This window comes from Dendrobates tinctorius, unplaced genomic scaffold (genome assembly GCF_039654945.1).
Source record: "Dendrobates tinctorius isolate UK_male_01 unplaced genomic scaffold, ASM3965494v1 ptg000178l, whole genome shotgun sequence".
In the NCBI taxonomy this organism is placed as follows: Eukaryota; Metazoa; Chordata; class Amphibia; order Anura; family Dendrobatidae; genus Dendrobates; species Dendrobates tinctorius.
Window position 1 is genome coordinate 2,376,595 of NW_027361845.1, and position 16,929 is coordinate 2,393,523.

Sequence of the window (16,929 nt, forward strand, 5' to 3'; positions counted from 1 at the left end):
GCCCTGCAGAAAATGACCCTCGGTTATGACATAGAGGCATTTTTTACCATTTTTGAAAGTGTTGCCAAGAAGGGAAAAACTCCTGCCAGAGCAATGGGTGGAAGTGCTGGCTCCACACTTAATTGGGAAGCCCCAGAAAGCCTACTATGACTTTGCCTTACAAGACACCAAATATTAAGTAAAACTGAATAATGAAATTTTGGCGCACTTGTGGGATGACAATGATTGTCAGGGCACAAGGTTGGACTTTGGAAAGGCAGATTTTAATGGACTCAAAAAGAGGGTAGGAAAGGTCCAATGACTGAATGTTCTAAAGGACAGAAAAGTCCAAGAAGGATGGGTGATTTTGCTAACTGAAATTCTCACGGAACAATCAGTAACAATCCTGAAAAGAATGAAGAATTAAAAGTATTTAAAGAGACCAGCATTAATGAACAAAGAACTTTAACAAATGTTTAACAGGAAAAAAAGAAATGCATGTTAAATGGAAAGAGGGGGGCACATCTAAAGAAGAATATAATGCTGTATGCAGAGAATGCAGGGCAAGCATTAAAAGGGCTAAAGCCAAAAATGAAGTTAGGCTTGCAAAGGAGACCAAAAGTAATAAAAAGGATTTTGGGGGCATGCTATGTGATTTTTCAAGGATGAAAAGAGTGAAGTGGTTAAAAATGAGGTTGATAAGGTTGAACTTTTAAATTTCTCTTTTGCATCTGAATTGTCTAAGAAAGCAATTGTATCATCAACTGATCTTCATGGTGTTATTGAAGGAAAAAAATAATTAACACTATAAACAGAGAGATGGTGAGAGAACACTTAGCTAATATAAATGAATTTAAATCTCCTGGTCCAGATGAATTACATCCTAGGGTACTGAAAGAGATAGCAGAGGAAATTGCAGAACCACTAGTTAGAATCTTTGAAAATTCCTGGAGATCAGGAGAAATCCCAGAAGAATAGAGAAAGGGACAACATTTGTCTATCTTCAAAAAAGGAAATAAGATGGAGTCAGGAAACCACAGGCCAGGGAGCCTTACTTCTTTACTAGGAAAGATCTTTGAAGAAATTATTAAACAGCATGTATATATGCATTTGGATAAGAATACAGCAATTAACCAGAGCCAGCACGTGTTTGTAGCAAACAAGTCATGCCAGACTAATCTAATTTACCTCTTTGATGGAATCACTGACTAAGTGGATCAGGGAAATGCGGTAGATATAGTATATCTCGACTTCAGCAAAGCAATTGATAAAGTATCTCATGCTATTATTATTGGAAAATTGACCACTTATGGGATTGCCAAGGCTAAGTTAGGTTGATTCATAAGGCTCAGTGATCGACGAAGAGTGGTAATAAATGGTTACACATCCACTTGCAAGAGTGTTTCAAGTGAGGTACCACAAGGCTTTGTCCTGGCCCAAGTGTTGTTCAACATTTTTAGAAATGAACTAGCTAAAAGAACTACAGGTAAACTAATCTTATTTGCAGACAATGCAAAACTAGGAGGGATAGCTAACACTAGAGAAGACAGAGAGGATTCAGAAGGATGTAGATAAGCTTGAACAATGTGCAGTGTTTAATAGGGTGGTATTTAGCATGGAGGAATGCAAGATTATACATCTGGGCAAGTAAAATGAAAATTACATCTACAAAATGGCAGAAAAATAACTAAGCAAAAATACGTGTGAAAAAGACTTTGTTATACTCATAGATCACAGACTGCACATGAGTCAACAGTGCAATGCAGAAGAAAAAAGGCAAACACAGTTCTGGAATGTATTACAACCTCGATCATGACATGTAATTACCCCCCTCTACTCCTCCTTGGTCAGAACTAATCTTTAATACTGTGTACAGTTCTGAGCACCACATTTTAAAAAAAAAACCCATTGAATAACTGGAGTAAGTTCCGAGAAGAGCTAACGGTATGGTGAGCGGACTGCAAAGTATGTCCTACGAGGAACAGTTAAAGGATCTGGGAATGTTTAGATTGCATAAAAGAAGGCTAAGAGGAGACTTAATAACTGTGTACAAATATCTGAAGGGATGTCACAGTGTAGAAGGATTATCCTTATTCTCATTTGCACATGAACACTCGCAGCAATGGAATGAAACTGAAGGGGAGAAGATACAGATTAGATATTAGAAAAAAATTATTTGACGGTGATCAGTGTGTGGAGTGGTGGTAAGTTCTGTTAGGGACGGCGGAACGCACCAAATATAAATAATAGGAGGTGCGTTCGCCGCCCGGGGTCCACCGTGCGGTAGGTGACTAGACCGCTGCTGGACAATGGCAGATGCACCAGAAGGTGTCGTAGTGCGCACGGGTTAACGTCACCCGAATGCTAGGAGCGGCTCTGTTCAGACACAGAGTCGCTTGGCAAAAATATATGCAAAGACGCTGGCCCTGTTAACGTCACAGGAGCCGGCGTGTGGCGTCGCAGCCGCGAACACCTATAGCTGCTGATATTGCAGCGCAGCGGCAGCTAAGGCCGCAAGCGTCAGCGCCGAGAACCGGGCGCCGACGGACGCTAGTGTAGGCGTGGAGCAAGTGGCGTGTAGCTTGCCACAACCCTGGAGCTGATTATGCACACTCAGTCACCACTCGTAATATCAGAGGGTAGGGGTTTCATAATGAGTCAGACACCAGACCATGCATCCATCACCATACACACACAGAATAATATGCTACACTAGCGCATGGCCGAGCCGCCATGCGAGGCTTTTATAGCCATGCGCTTCCAGGACCTTCCAATACTTTAGGAAGGACCAATCAGATCCGACACAGGACCTGCACATGTGACCCCTGCTCTCCAGTGAGAGGGCACGTTGCGGGCATGCCCAGTAGCACGGCACGAGGACTTAGCCTCTGGAGCGGCTCCCTCCAAATCAGGTTGCGCTACCATTGCTGCACCGGAGGTGGCAGCAACATCTAGGCTCACAGAACGAGTCTGAGGAGAATGCCTGGTTCGCCGTGATTGCTGAGCAGGAGTCCGAGCGGTTGGAGGAGAATGGGAGACCGCAGGATGTCTGGCTCTGAATTCCCGCTGTGCACTGCCAGGAATCCAACGCCTAACAAGTTCTCTTCAAACAGATGCTCGACAGACAAAGGTGTCTGAGATGGTTTAGTGAATCCTGCATTGAGTTGGGGGTTGGACACGATGGCTCTGGAGGTCTCTTCCACCTCTAACATTCTATGATTCTAACAGGTCACCGCTGGGTGTATTACCATGACAAACCCCCTTGCTCACAAATGTTCTGATTCTCCTGGTCTAAAAATGGTTGCAGCAAGAATCCTCTACCACTGCGCAGATGGTAGAGCATGTGGTTATGGAATGATTTGTGCACTCCCTTCCAAGATCAGTGCCGACTTGGGTTGCCAAGGGTCATCCCCGGAACACTGCTAACTTGATTGGATTGGTCGAAAGGGGTCCTTGGGTCGACGGTTCCTTGGGGAGACAACCCACTCTATATTAGGGCTCCCAACAGTGGATGGAGGCCCAAAAGGGGGTGGGGTGTCCAAGGTCTAAAGGGGCAGGGGAGGTAGTGCCAAAGGTCCCAGCTGAAGATATTATATGATGGAAATGTCGATGCCCAGGCCATATAGCCGTCCGCTGACCTCTGAGCAGATGGACTGTAGCCTAGGACGCTGCTTTTTATACTATCTGTATCCGGCCTGCATTGTGAACGGTTCACCCAGCGAGGGACTACAAGCTTAACCCGTAAAGGTGAATGGTCTTAAAGTGACTGGACTGCTAGACTCAGGGAGTTTGGTGACCCTATTGAGGGCCACACTTCCTCTCCAGTATTATGGGCACATAGTGGAACAAACCCTTATGGTGTTTTAAAAGAGAAATGATTCCAGCCATAGGAGCGCAAGATATATTGTAATAAAATAGTCCTCCTTGGACTGGACTTAGTAAACCAATAGTATCCAAAAGGGGATGTCATGATTAAGGGTGCTAGTCCACCAGAAACGCGTTGATATCACATTTCCATCCTGAATTATGCTGATGCTTTTATCCTCAATCTGTCATTTTGCATGGTGAATAAAATATTGGTTTCACTATATCGTTGAGCTGGATATTTTCCTTTTCGCATATCAAAAACAACCTGTATGTGCCAGGTATAGAAGATGGAGAAGCCAAGTCAAGAAAGAGCAAAATGCAATTTCCGAAGTATGGGGTCAGGATGCTACAAGGCACGGAAAGGCCAAGACTGGCCATCCATTCAGCAGTTGGCCAGTAGGTTCACTTGTTGAGCAGGATGACCGGCGATACAAGTGGGGTTCTTCCCCTGCCGTATCATACTTTGTTGCTTCATGCTTTTTTTCAGCCTGAGGGATTCCAACCCTCTAGGGGCCAGAAGGTATACCTATCTGTTGCTCAGCTAGTCTTATATTTTGTTCCTTGCCCCCTTTTGAGGAGTGATACTCCATAATATGGCTATCTAACTCTCAGATCTGTTTCACCTATGGTCAGTATTATTGCTGTTACATCCCATTTGATGGTGTTTTGGTACAGTACTTTGTAATGCTGAGACTAGTTGTGCAATCATTGGATCCTTCTGATTAGTTGACTGTCTAATACATGTTTAATCAATGGAGCAAACTATTTGGTTCAATTGAGCTATATAGAGCAATAGGGTTGGGATATGATGTACAGTCTTAAATGTTTTTAAACGTATGTTCACTTTTTGCCAATAAAGATTGACTAGATTTTTACAAACTTTCAGGTTTACTAATTGTTATGAAGCTCTTTCTCTCTCTTCATATATTGTATTTCTGGCTAAAGACTATCCAGCGGCCAGAGTGGACACTGAAGTTGCCCAAGGTACTGAGTCCCAAGAGGTCGGGGTGGTCCAGGAATCATTGCACAAAATTATCTTAGGCCAGGACTTTTGTCTGTGTTGGGACTTGTGGTGAAAGGAGACAGAGCTTGGATAAGAGACAGGTTGCCCTTAAAGAAGTGTCACCACTCCCAGGGTCTGATGGATTTCCCCTCTGTGTCTTTGTTGGGGTTGAGGAAGTAGTGTCCCCTGAGGCCGATATTCCTGAGTTAGGGGTGACTGGTGAAAAATTTAGGACTGCTCAAAAGATGGACTTTACATTTAAAGGGGTATTTGATAATATTACTGTTCTAAATGGGGTCGCACAAGAGCCAGGGGCTGACACCAGGTTTCCATACTTTGGAGTCAAAAAGGACTTGCTAAACCGAGTTACTAAACTGATGGGAGAGATTATAAAGCAACTGATAGTACTGGAACCATATAGGTGTATTGTGTTAGACTTGGCCCATTCTCATGTCTTGGGTAAACATCTGGGTATAGACAAAACCCAAGAGTGTGTTCTTTGGAGGTTCTACTGGCATGGATGTTACCTAGAGATTGCTAACTAGTGCCGATGTTGTCCCACCTGTCAGCTACTTCCGTAGTCCCCTAGTGCTACTACCCATTATAGAGGTCCTATTTCACCGCATTGCTATGGACCTTGTTGGACCGCTAATTAAATCTGCCAGAGGTCACCAATATATCTTGAGGGTCATGGACTACTCAACATGGTACCTGGAGGCGGTACCACTGAAAAACTCCTCCGCCCTTAGTATAGTCGACAGCTAGTACATATTTTTTCACCGATGGGCCTGCCAAAGGAGATCCTGAAGGATCAAGGAATTCCTTTAATGTCTAAAGCGATGAGGGAGTTGTGTAAGGCGCTCCAGGTTATGCAACTCAGGACATTGGTGTACCATCCACAGAAGGACAGGCTAGTGGAGAGGTTCAACAAAACCTTGAAGTCAATGCTTAAGAAGGTCATGGAAAAAGATGGCCTAAACTGGTATTACCAACTCCCATATCTGCTGTTTCCCATTAGAGAAGTCTCACAGGCTGTTGCACAGCTGGCACCCTCGTGGACTTCTGGATATTGCAAAGGAGACCTGGGAAGCAGAGGTTACACCCCACCAAAGCACCATCGAGAATGTGGTCCAGATGCAGTCAAGGACTGCAAAGTCCCAGGCAAGAGTCAACAATTGGTCGCCGATGCTGAGACAATTTAGAGCTAGAGATCAGGTGTTAGTACTGATTCTTTCTGTCAAAAGTAAATTTATAACCAAGTGGCAAGGGCCATATGAAGTGATTGAAAAGCTGGGTGCCATCATCTACAAGTTCCACCAGCCAAGGAAAATAAAACTGTACCTGGTGTACCAAGTCAACCTGCTTAAGTCGTAGTGAGACATGGAACCAGAGGAAGCCACGTGACTGGAGACCAATCCCGAAGCCAAATATGAGGACGTCATAGTGGCAGAGTGCCCAGGAACAACAGTGATGAGAACGGCTTCAGTGGAACAGAGACCTGTTTTCAGAGTTGCCAGGATGTACACAGTTCATCGAGTATGAAATCCTGATGGAACCACATGTGCGAGTGAATCTAAACCTATATCCAATTCCCGAAGCCTCCTGCGAGGTGATTTCAAAGGAGGTGAGGAGAATGTTGAGCCTGGGCATCATTGATGAGTCAATGAACGGCTGGTGTGGGGAGGGGGCGCCATCAACAGAGAGGCGAGTTTAAAAAAGGGAAATAGCCAACAGCTGTTTGCATGGGCGTCGCTTGATGCTTGCCCAAACAGGAGGTTACCCTTCATCACCACCTGCTGCACAGCTTCTGGATACCCACAGTTGCAGTATAAACTTCACAGAGTAGATTACATGGGAAACAAGCTTTTACTTCTCAGAACATGAGGTAAAGGAAAAATGCACAGTCATTCAGTGCTGCACCAGGAAGAAAAACAAAACGGAAAGTGCAAGAGAGGCCTTTTCTTTTGCAATATATTAAGCAAGGAAACTTAAGGAGAAGGAGAGAGGACCCTGCCCACGAGTGCTCACAGTCTACAGGAATCAGTGTCTTCATTTAGATCCTCAATGAATGGCACACTACTACTCACCGTAACTTTGTCTGTTTTGGGATCTAGGATTCTGCATCCGTGGCAATTTTCACTATATCCAACAATGGTTATTACCTTATTTCCTGCTAGGATTGTACATTCATCATCTTTGAATTTTACAGTAAGTCCTTTAGCTGTTAGACGTTTTACTGATAACAGTACTTCTTCTAATCCTGGAACATATAACACATCCTGTACAAGTATTTTTTGAATGATGCCCAAACTTGTTAGAACAGTTTAGCATTCCTTGTCCAACACCTTCCGCAGTTATTTTGCTTCCATCTGCAAGATAAATGGCTTCCTTCTTATTTAAATCAAGTTCAGTAAAGAAATTTTTATTACTTGTCATGTGACTTGTCACTCCTGAGTCAATAAACCAACCCAATGATGATGATTTCTTATCAGTTACTTTAAATGAGCCATTCCAATTACTTTCACATGAATCAGAAATTGTGTTTTTCACCGTCTGTGTATTCTCTTTATGTTGTATTTTCTGTTGTTCTGCTTTCCATATAGTACAGTCGTTCTTTAAATTTCCTTTTTTCTTACATCTGAAACATTCTCTTGTCTCTTTATTATAGGGTCTTTTTGATTCTGTAGCTTTAAGAGCATTTCCATTATCCTTTTCAGTAGAAATATCATTTGTTTGTTCTTTCCTTCTTTGATATTCATATGAGTCTGGTCTTCACAAACTCAAATGTAATGTCTGTTTCAGGTCTTGTCTCTAGTGCATTTATTAAAGCACTATATGAATCTGGTAAACTGCACAATAATATTGCTGCTACATGGCTTTCCTTAATATCTTCACCAATTGATCTCAGCTGTGATATCACTTAAGTAGAGAATATATGCTTCTGCATGTCATTGTCTGCACTTAGTCTCACACTGTAAAGCTTTCTTAGCAGAAATAACTTGTGATTTAAGCTGGGTCTTTCATGTAGCTTTCTTAGGCTGGGTTCACATTGCGTTAGGGTGAATCCGCTAGCGCTATCCATTAGATAGAGCCATTAACGCTATCTAATGGATACGTTAGCGCACCCATTGACCGCAATGCAAATAACACATACTAATGTATGCCGAAATTGGCATGCTTTAGCAAGTATGCGTTATTTCCTAATGCACCCTCGAACGCTGCTTGCAGTGTTTTTGGGTGTGTTGGCAATAACACACAGCGAATGGACCCGTTCGCTGTGCATAGGATTGTATGGACTAACGCATGTTAGTGCTTGGTACCGTAGTGCTACCATGCGTTAAATCATACCGTTAGCGCTATGGCGCTAAAGTGCACAAAAGTGACATTAGCGTTAGCCCATCCGTTTAACAGATCCGTTAAACAGATGCCCTAACGCAATGTGAACCTAGCCTTAGTGCTTCCCACATTCCCTTTGCTGTATCCTCATTCCTTATGTGAATTAATTGATCATCATCCACTAATAGGCTGATAGTAGCTCTTTCTTGTCTATTTTTTTTCTACCCCATGTCTGATTATCTTCATCAGGTCTCTCTGTAGTGATTACTTTCCATAAATCATCTTTAGACAATAACATTTCTACTTTGAACTTCCATAACTGATACCTCTCATTATTCAGCTTGGCTACTGTGAGTTTTAGCTCTGCGCTACTCGTCATCTTTAACTTGTCTTACTTGTTTGGAGAGAATTGTACTGAAGAATTCTTCTGCATTCACCAGGGTCTTGCTGAGAGTTCTGGTGTCTGGGGTACTCGGTGCCTGGGATCCTCGGTGCCTGGGCCCATAACCTGTTGCACAGCTTCTGGATACCCACAGTTGCAGTAGAAGCTTCACAATGCAGATTACATGGGATAACAAGATTTAATGTTTCAGAACATGAGGTAAAGGAAAAATGCACAGTTATTCAGTGCTGCACCAGGAAGAAGAAAAACAAAACTGAAAGCACAAAAGAGGTTTTTTCTTTTACAATACATTAAGCAAGGAAACTTTACACAATGCCATCTATTGTCAGATCAGCATAAAGTCCTCCTTCATATAAACAAAGATGTCCACAACTACTGCATATACCAACACCACCCACCCGCCCACGTGGCCCCTGAGGCCACAATCATGTGAAGGGGCGAGGAGGGCAGATGTAAGAAGTGGAGGGCGAGGAAGCCCGGTACACAGTACAGGCATCCATACTGGAACAGATGATGTAATTAGTCACATGACAGAAGGTCCTATAGTCATGTGTGATGGTCTTACATCTGTAAATGCAATGCAGAGAATGATGCGAAATAAGCCCGCAACTGTGTTTGGATGGAAGTGAATATATGGATGCATAATGTGGAGTGAATAATATAGAGAATATATGATGTGAATAAGTATGTATGTGAAGCAGTAAAAAATGAATATGAAAAGACAGTATAACAATAATTATATGTGAAAAAATAAGGTGAGAATAGCAAAGATGTTACCATGGCTGGTCGGGTGCAGATAATCTCCAGGAGTGGACCCTCTGGATCGTGGCACCGAGGGGCCCCAGGCGAGCAGCCAGGTGGAGCCGACCCCTATACAGGGATCGTTAGGAGTAGGCCCAGGGGTTCGGGTACCACGATAGCCGATACCGAGAGGGGCGGCTCAGAATGGACTGGAGTAGGAGCACGAGACTGTAGGAGATAGGACCAGAGTGGGGTTGTGGGACTGGAGTATAGACAGCAGGACGAAGCAGGATAACTGGAGACAGGACCGGAGTAGGACTGCAAGTGCTGGAGCATAGATAGCAGGATGAAGCAGGAACATGGGAGTACAGGACTGAGAGACTGCGGCAGGAACCCGAGGAAGCAGGACCTAGTGTGCTAGCAAACACAATGATCAGGCACCTCCCTCAAAGGAGGACGGCCTGATATGCCCCTGTCTGAACTGCCATTGGTCCGGTGGTGCTTCCAGGTCAGGGTATTGCCGGAGCATAAGTGACAGGAGGGAGTCGCGACCGCGGCCTATGGTGCATGTGCATTGCATGCAGAGACGCCGTCGGCCGCGGACCTGTCAGAAGGGACCGTCGTGGACATCCACGGCAGAGGGCTGCGGCGCGGGAGTGGAGGCCGGGTGAGTATACAGTGGCGGCGTGACAAAAGATATATTTATATCCAACCATATATAATTGTATATAATTGATTTCCCTGTTTAGTGACTGAAGGTGCCAAAACTTCTGCTTTGGGCAGAGGGGGGGATATATGAGAAGGTCACTAGTAAAATACTGGAGAGGAGATATGTATTACCCAGGATGTTAGCCTCAATTACATGAACCTGGAAAAACGCTCCAGCATACCAAGTGCTGAGAGGAGTTAATCAGCCATATTCAGGGCTGGGTTTTTGTGAACAGTTGAAGAGTGGATAGGAGACTGTTCACCATATCTCCACCCCAGGGTGTGGTCCAGAAGGTAAATGTGGAGCCATTGGACTCATTCAGTGTTCAGTGTGTCTGGAGATGAGATCTGCAGAGCTGTGCTCGTGGTAAAGAGAACCGAACCTTGTTTTGTTTCCTTGAGCGGATAAACCCCACAGCCACACAGAGTGTATTGTATGCTATTTTTGTTTTTCCCATTTTGCCAGAAGAGACGTGTTTGTTTACATAATTTTTTTACTGGTTTATGCCGTACATTTTTAATAAACCAGCAGAAAATTTAAACGGAAAGTGTTCCTGAGACTATCTCTTTAATCACCAGAGTGAGTCGACCAACCACAGGGTGCTAGAAGCAACAATAACAATTGCTTTGCTTTGAACAGTTTTGATAAATGAGGCCCCCTGGGTTTGAAACCTTCTGGTTTTAGTAGAACTTTAAACATTACATGATGCTCCTGGAGAGTTTGACCTATTCCAGGATTGGCCTAGTCCGAAGACTAGGTACCCTACCCACTTCATAATTAGAAACTTCTTTAGCCAAAATGTTAATCTTAAAGAGATTCCCGTGGACTTGGATATTGATGACCTCTCCCCAGGTTAGGTGATAGGTCTGATATCCAGCACCCTCACCACCTATCAGTTGTTCACAGCTCCTGCTATGGCCATAAGTTCCAGACCCAAGCAACACTGCTCTGCGCACTACATGTTGGCAGAGAGTGTTCTCGTCTTGAATAAGATGTAATGTCATCGAATGACCACAAATCTGCTTCTTAGGTCTATTTTTATGGCTATTTTGAACTAAATGGCACCAGCGAGATAATGGAGTGCAACCTGGAGGTGTCAGGAAAACACGTGTGCACGTATAAGGACCCCTTCACAGGCAACATCTGGCAGTGTGTGCGACCACAGAAGCTTCCATGTAACTCCTGGGTCTATCACTCGATGGGTGGATACCACAAAATTACAAACCAGCTGGAGGACTCTCTACTGAGTGGGTGAGTGACGTCATCTACAAACTTGTATCAGCTTCATCCTGTCTGTGATGTCCACAGAGCAGCTTTGAATTCACAGATTAAGTGACTTCAGCACATCTATGATTAGTGATGAGCGAACATGCTCGCCACTACTTGGTACTCATCCGCGTATCACTGAACTCGGTGTACTCGGCGAGCACCGAACATTTTAGTGCTCGTCTATCACTATCTATGATGTCATGGCATCAAATCGGTGATGTGGTAGCAAATTATTGGCCTTAAAGAAGATGTATAATGAAGATCATTCAACTTGAACTCCGATGTTCCTGCTTTAGAGATCTAACATTTATCACCTATGTAAAACAAAGCAATCTGTGACATCATAGGTGAGTTATGTTATCGTAACCGTGGTGTAATCAAACTAAAACAAAATTACGTGATTGACCAATATTTCACCAATTGGGGGAATAAAGGTGTTTCCAAGTTTTCAGAAAATCCATAACTGATATCCATGATTTATAAATACGCAATTAGAGGTTTCGATTGTAATTAAATCCATTCACCTTATTGTCCCTATTGCCTCCTTCCAGCTCAGTCACTGACAAAATTATCCCTGGCTCAGTGTCTCTGATCAGTGTTACGACTGAAAGCAGCTCATTGGGTAAGATCCATGCAAGTTTATGCAGACACAGTACAAAAGCTAAGGGAAAAGTTGCAGCTGCATCCCACTCCTCCCTCTATTTTCTGGTTCTCCCTAAATGGTCAGTCTACATAAGCCAAGTAATGTTTCTACTCCATCAAATAAAGCTGTACAATATTTCCTGCTTTGGTGCTTTTCCCTCTTTCCTTGCTGAATTTTATTCATCCTGAAAATCAGAGCCATATCTAGGGGTGCAGGATGACATTGTTTAGGGCACAGTCCCATTAAATGTGGGAGAAGGCATTGATCAGTAATAAGGACAATAGTAAAGCAGTAGTTTACCAATTCACTAACCTAGATTCTGTGGAAAATAGGCATAAACCCCTTTACCACCTTAGACCATAAAGAAGCCGGCACTATTCTCTCTACAACCCTAGAGCACCAGTTATGCAGATGTTAACCTCTCTATTACCCTTGACCACCATGGTAGCATGCATGAAGCCTTTCACTACTAAAGACCACCATGGAATCATACATAAAGCCCTCCAATACCACAGTCCACTAAGGAAGCATGCACAAAGTCCTCCTCGACCACAGTCTACTAATGAAGCATGCATGATGCTCTCTACTAGCACAGACCAGCATGGAATCATGCATGAAGCCCTCCACTACCACAGTCCACCAAGCAAGCCATGCATGAAATCCCAATATCTCAGTCTGCCAAGGAAGCTTACATAAAAACCTCCTCTACCATAGACTACCAAGGAAACATGCATGAAGCCCACCTTAGACCAGAAAAGAAGCAAGGACTATCCTTTCCACCACCCTTGAGCACCAGTTAGCATGAATAAAGCCCTCCACTACCACAGTCCACCAAGAAAGCATGAATTAAGTCCCCCACTACTTGAAGAAGTATGCATAAAGCCCTCCACTACTATCGATCACAGAAGAAACGTGCATGAGGCCCTCCACTATGGTAGACCACTGAAGAAGCATGCATGAAGCTATCTACTACCATAGGCCTCCAAAGAATCAGACATAAAGCCCTCCACTACCACAGTCCACCAAGAAAGCATGAATTAAGTCCCCCACTACTTGAAGAAGTATGCATAAAGCCCTCCACTACCATCGATCACAGAAGAAACGTGCATGAGGCCCTCCACTATGGTAGACCACTGAAGAAGCATGCATGAAGCTATTTGCTACCATAGGCCACCAAAGAATCAGACATGAAGCCCTCCAGTACCATAGATTACAGAAGAAGCAGACATGAAGCCCTTCACTAACATAGATTACCGAAGAAGCAGACATGAAGCCCTCCATTACCATAGATTACCGAAGAAGCAGACATGAAGCCCTCCTTTACCATAGATTACCGAAGAAGCAGACATGAAGCCCTCCATTACCATAGATTACTGAAGAAGCAGACATGAAGCCCTCCACTACCGTAGACCACCATGGAAAGCAAACATGAATTCCTCCACTACTGGTATCCATTGTTGAAGCAGACATGAATCATTCCTCTACTGCAGACCACTAAGGAAGTAGACACATATCCCTCCTCTAACACAGGCCACGAGAAAGCAAATATGTGTTCATCAACTATAAAAAACCACTATGGAAGCAGAAGTGTATCCTTTTAATACTGTGAGTCACTTAGGAAGCAGACATGCATCCCTACACTACTGTGAAACATTGTAAAAATGTTGCTTATTTTATGTAATTTACAGTGCCATGTAAAAGTTTGGGCACCCCAGGTCAAAATTGCTGTTATTGTGAACAGTTGAGCAAGTTGAAGATTAAATGATCTCTAAAAGGCCTAAAGTTAAAGATAACACATTTCCTTTGTATTTTAGACAAAAAAAATGTAATTTCTTTTTACATTTTAAAAATTACAAAAAGGAAAATGGACTGATGCAAACTTTTGGGCACCCTTGGAGATTTGTGTGCTCAGATAACTTTGACCAAGGTTTCAGAACTTAATTAGCCTGTTAGGGTTACGGCTTGTTCACCATCATCGTTAGGAAAGGCTAGGTGATTCAAATTTTCCAGCTTTATAAAAACCCAGCCTCTTGTGCCAAAAACAGCAGCCATGGGTTCTTTTAAGCAGCTGTCTAGAACTCTGAAAAAAAAATGGTGGAGGCCCACAAAGCAGGAGAAGGCTATAAGAAGATAGCAAAGCATTTTCAAGTTGCCCTTTCCTCAGTTCGAAATGTAATTAAGAAATGGTAGTTATCAGGAACAGTTGAGGTCAAGATAAGGTCTTGGAGACCAAGCAAATTTTCAGTGAGAGCTACTCATAGGATTGCTATAGAGGCAAGTCTTGACCGCAAAAGACCTTCAAAAAATTTAGCAGACTCTGGAGTTGTACATTGTTCTACTGTTTAGAGACACCTGCACAAATTTGGCCTTCATAAAAGAGTCATCAGAAGAAAACCTCTTCTGCATCTTCACCATAAAATTCAGCATTAGAAGTCTGCAAAAGAACATCTAACAAAGCCTGGTGCATTTTGAAATAAGTCTTGTGGACTGATGAAGTTAAAATAGAACTCTTTGGCCACAATGATCTATGGTATGTGGGGAGAAAAAAGGGCAAAAAATTTCAGAAAAAGAACGCATTGACAACCATTAAGCATGGGGGTGGGTCATTCATGTTTTGGGATTTTGTTGCAGCCAATGGCACAGGGAACATTTCACAGGTAGAAGGAAGAATGGATTCAATAAAATTGTAACAAATTGTTGATGCAAACATAACATAACATGGCTTCTACAAATGGGTAGTGATCCTAAATGCATGTCAAAATCCACAATAGACGACCACAACAGGCGCAAGCTGAAGGTTTTACAATGGCCGTCACAGTCCCCTGATCTGAACTTCAGTGAAAATTTGTGGCTAGACCTCAAAATAGCAGATGATGCAAGACAACCCATGAATCTCACAGAACTGGAGGAATTCTCCAAGAAAGAATGGATGAAAATCCCTCAAACAAGAATTGAAAGACTCTTGTCCGGCTACAAAAAGCATTTACAAACTGTGATACTTTCAAAAGAGGGTGCTACTAGGTACTAACCATGCAGGGTGCCTAATAGTGCTGAGCGAGTATACTCGTTGCTCGGGTGTCCTCCGAGTATTTTGGCTTGCTCGGAGATTTAGTTTTCATCTCACATGTATTCAGCCTGTCCAGCAGCCGCAAATCTTGCAGCTGCGTCGACGAAAACTAAATCTCCGAGCATGCCAAAATACTCGGAGGTCACCCGAGAATGCTCGGAAAAACCCAAGCAACGAGTATACTCGCTCATCACTAGTGACTAAACTTTTGCATTGGCCTATTTCCCTTTTTGTCATTTTTAAAAGGTAAAAAATTAAATTATGTATTTTTTTTTGCCTTAAATGCAAGAGAAGTTTCATCTTCCACTTGCTTAACTGTTCACAATAACAGTAATTCTGACAACGGGTGCCCAAACTTTTACATGCTACTGTACAATACTTGCATACATCCCAATATAGATAGATATTGGTTTGGAGTACTCTGTGTAGAAGATGCAACAGTCCATTCATCAAACCATCCAATTGTTTTGTAGGACTTACCTCCAACCTCTCTCTATGCCGACGTGGTCAACACTCTCCGCAGCCCTCTGGGTTCTATTACGCTGATAAGTGGACATCACTTTCTTGCTTGGGCCGTCATTTTCCTCAGCCCACAGATGCTCTCACCTGCTTGAAAGGAAAAGACATCTACATGGTGGGAGACTCAACTCTACGTCAGTGGTTTGAATATCTTGAGAGATTTATTCCAAGTAAGATCACTTTCTGTCTTCCTCAGGCTTAATTTAGTTTCTGATCTAGGGGGTCCATTTTTCAGATATAACGTATAAGATATGGGTACATAATACAGATTTATACCCCTAAAAAAAAAATTTCTGCAAACCCAGATGATTTCACAGGGTAAAGCAAAAGATTTTGCGGTGTTACACCAGACAATATTATAGAGCTACAGGATCAGATTAGGGTTCAAGATGGGTGGGCAGGGTTAGTCTTGTGCAGAACTTTTACAGTTGCCAGTTATTTGGGACGCTGCATGCTCACTTGTACACTTTATGCTCTACCAGATGGCTTTGTGTGTGGCAACACAACATTTTAAAGGAGTGGTCAGCTAACAAAGTACATTTTCATCAATAGATCTTAGAATAAAATTAAGTTCCACAATTGGATGTGTTCAAAAAACGTTCCTGTGCTTAGATAATCTTATAAATATGCCCCTGCTATGTACAATGTAATGGCTGTGTCTGACCATGCAGAGCTGCTCCAGTTCATGAATAGGCATATAACACAACTCCGGCCCAGGGGATGAAGAATTAGTGATTATACAGATGATATAACAGCTGATTGTAGATTTTGCTTTCTGTGAGGTAAAACATTTCCTTGCCTGTTGTATCACGAGAGAGAGTGTTTCTATTGTGTCTCCAGTCCCCTGAGCTCATCATAACTAAAGTCAGTGATGTAGGAGCTCTGGCTGCAGCTGCCACTAAACTCATATGTCACTGATTTTATTTGTTATGAGGACTGGAGATGCGGCAGAAATACACCTGTGATAAACAGGCAGGGAAATGTGTTTCCTCATAGAAAGAATCAGCTGTGAGCCCATGCTGTCCATTCTTTGTACTCTCTGTTACACTGAGTCACGTCTCATGGACAAGTCATGAGTCAGGGAAGTCAAGGTGTTAAGCCAGTAGGGTACAGATAGTCCATGAGCCAAGAGCCAATTTTGACGATATCGGTACCACCCGGAGTGACTAATTCTCTTTGGTGTTTTTAGGTAGATGCATGTCTGTAGTTTATGTTTTGATATGATAGCCCTTGCACATCAGTAGCTTAACCCCTTCAGGCCTATTTGTACCCAAATGCCTAGGCCATTTTTTGTAAATCTGACCTGTCACTTCATGCGGTAATAACTTTGGGATGCTATCACCTACCCACGCCATTCTGAGATTGTTTTCTCGTGACATATTGTACTTCATGG

General features: G+C 43.1%; 1 protein-coding gene across 5 annotated transcripts in view; it reads left to right on the forward strand.

Moving 5' to 3' along the window:
- LOC141054331 (NXPE family member 3-like) overlaps positions 1-16,929 on the forward strand; it is a 175,716-nt gene that overhangs the window by 147,073 nt on the left and 11,714 nt on the right. For all 5 annotated transcript variants that reach the window (XM_073551643.1, XM_073551645.1, XM_073551644.1 and 2 more), the window contains 3 exons: positions 11,069-11,289; positions 11,859-11,929; positions 15,491-15,706. In XM_073551643.1, coding sequence (XP_073407744.1) covers positions 11,069-11,289; positions 11,859-11,929; positions 15,491-15,706 — 508 coding nt within the window. The remainder of the gene's footprint in view (positions 1-11,068; positions 11,290-11,858; positions 11,930-15,490; positions 15,707-16,929) is intronic.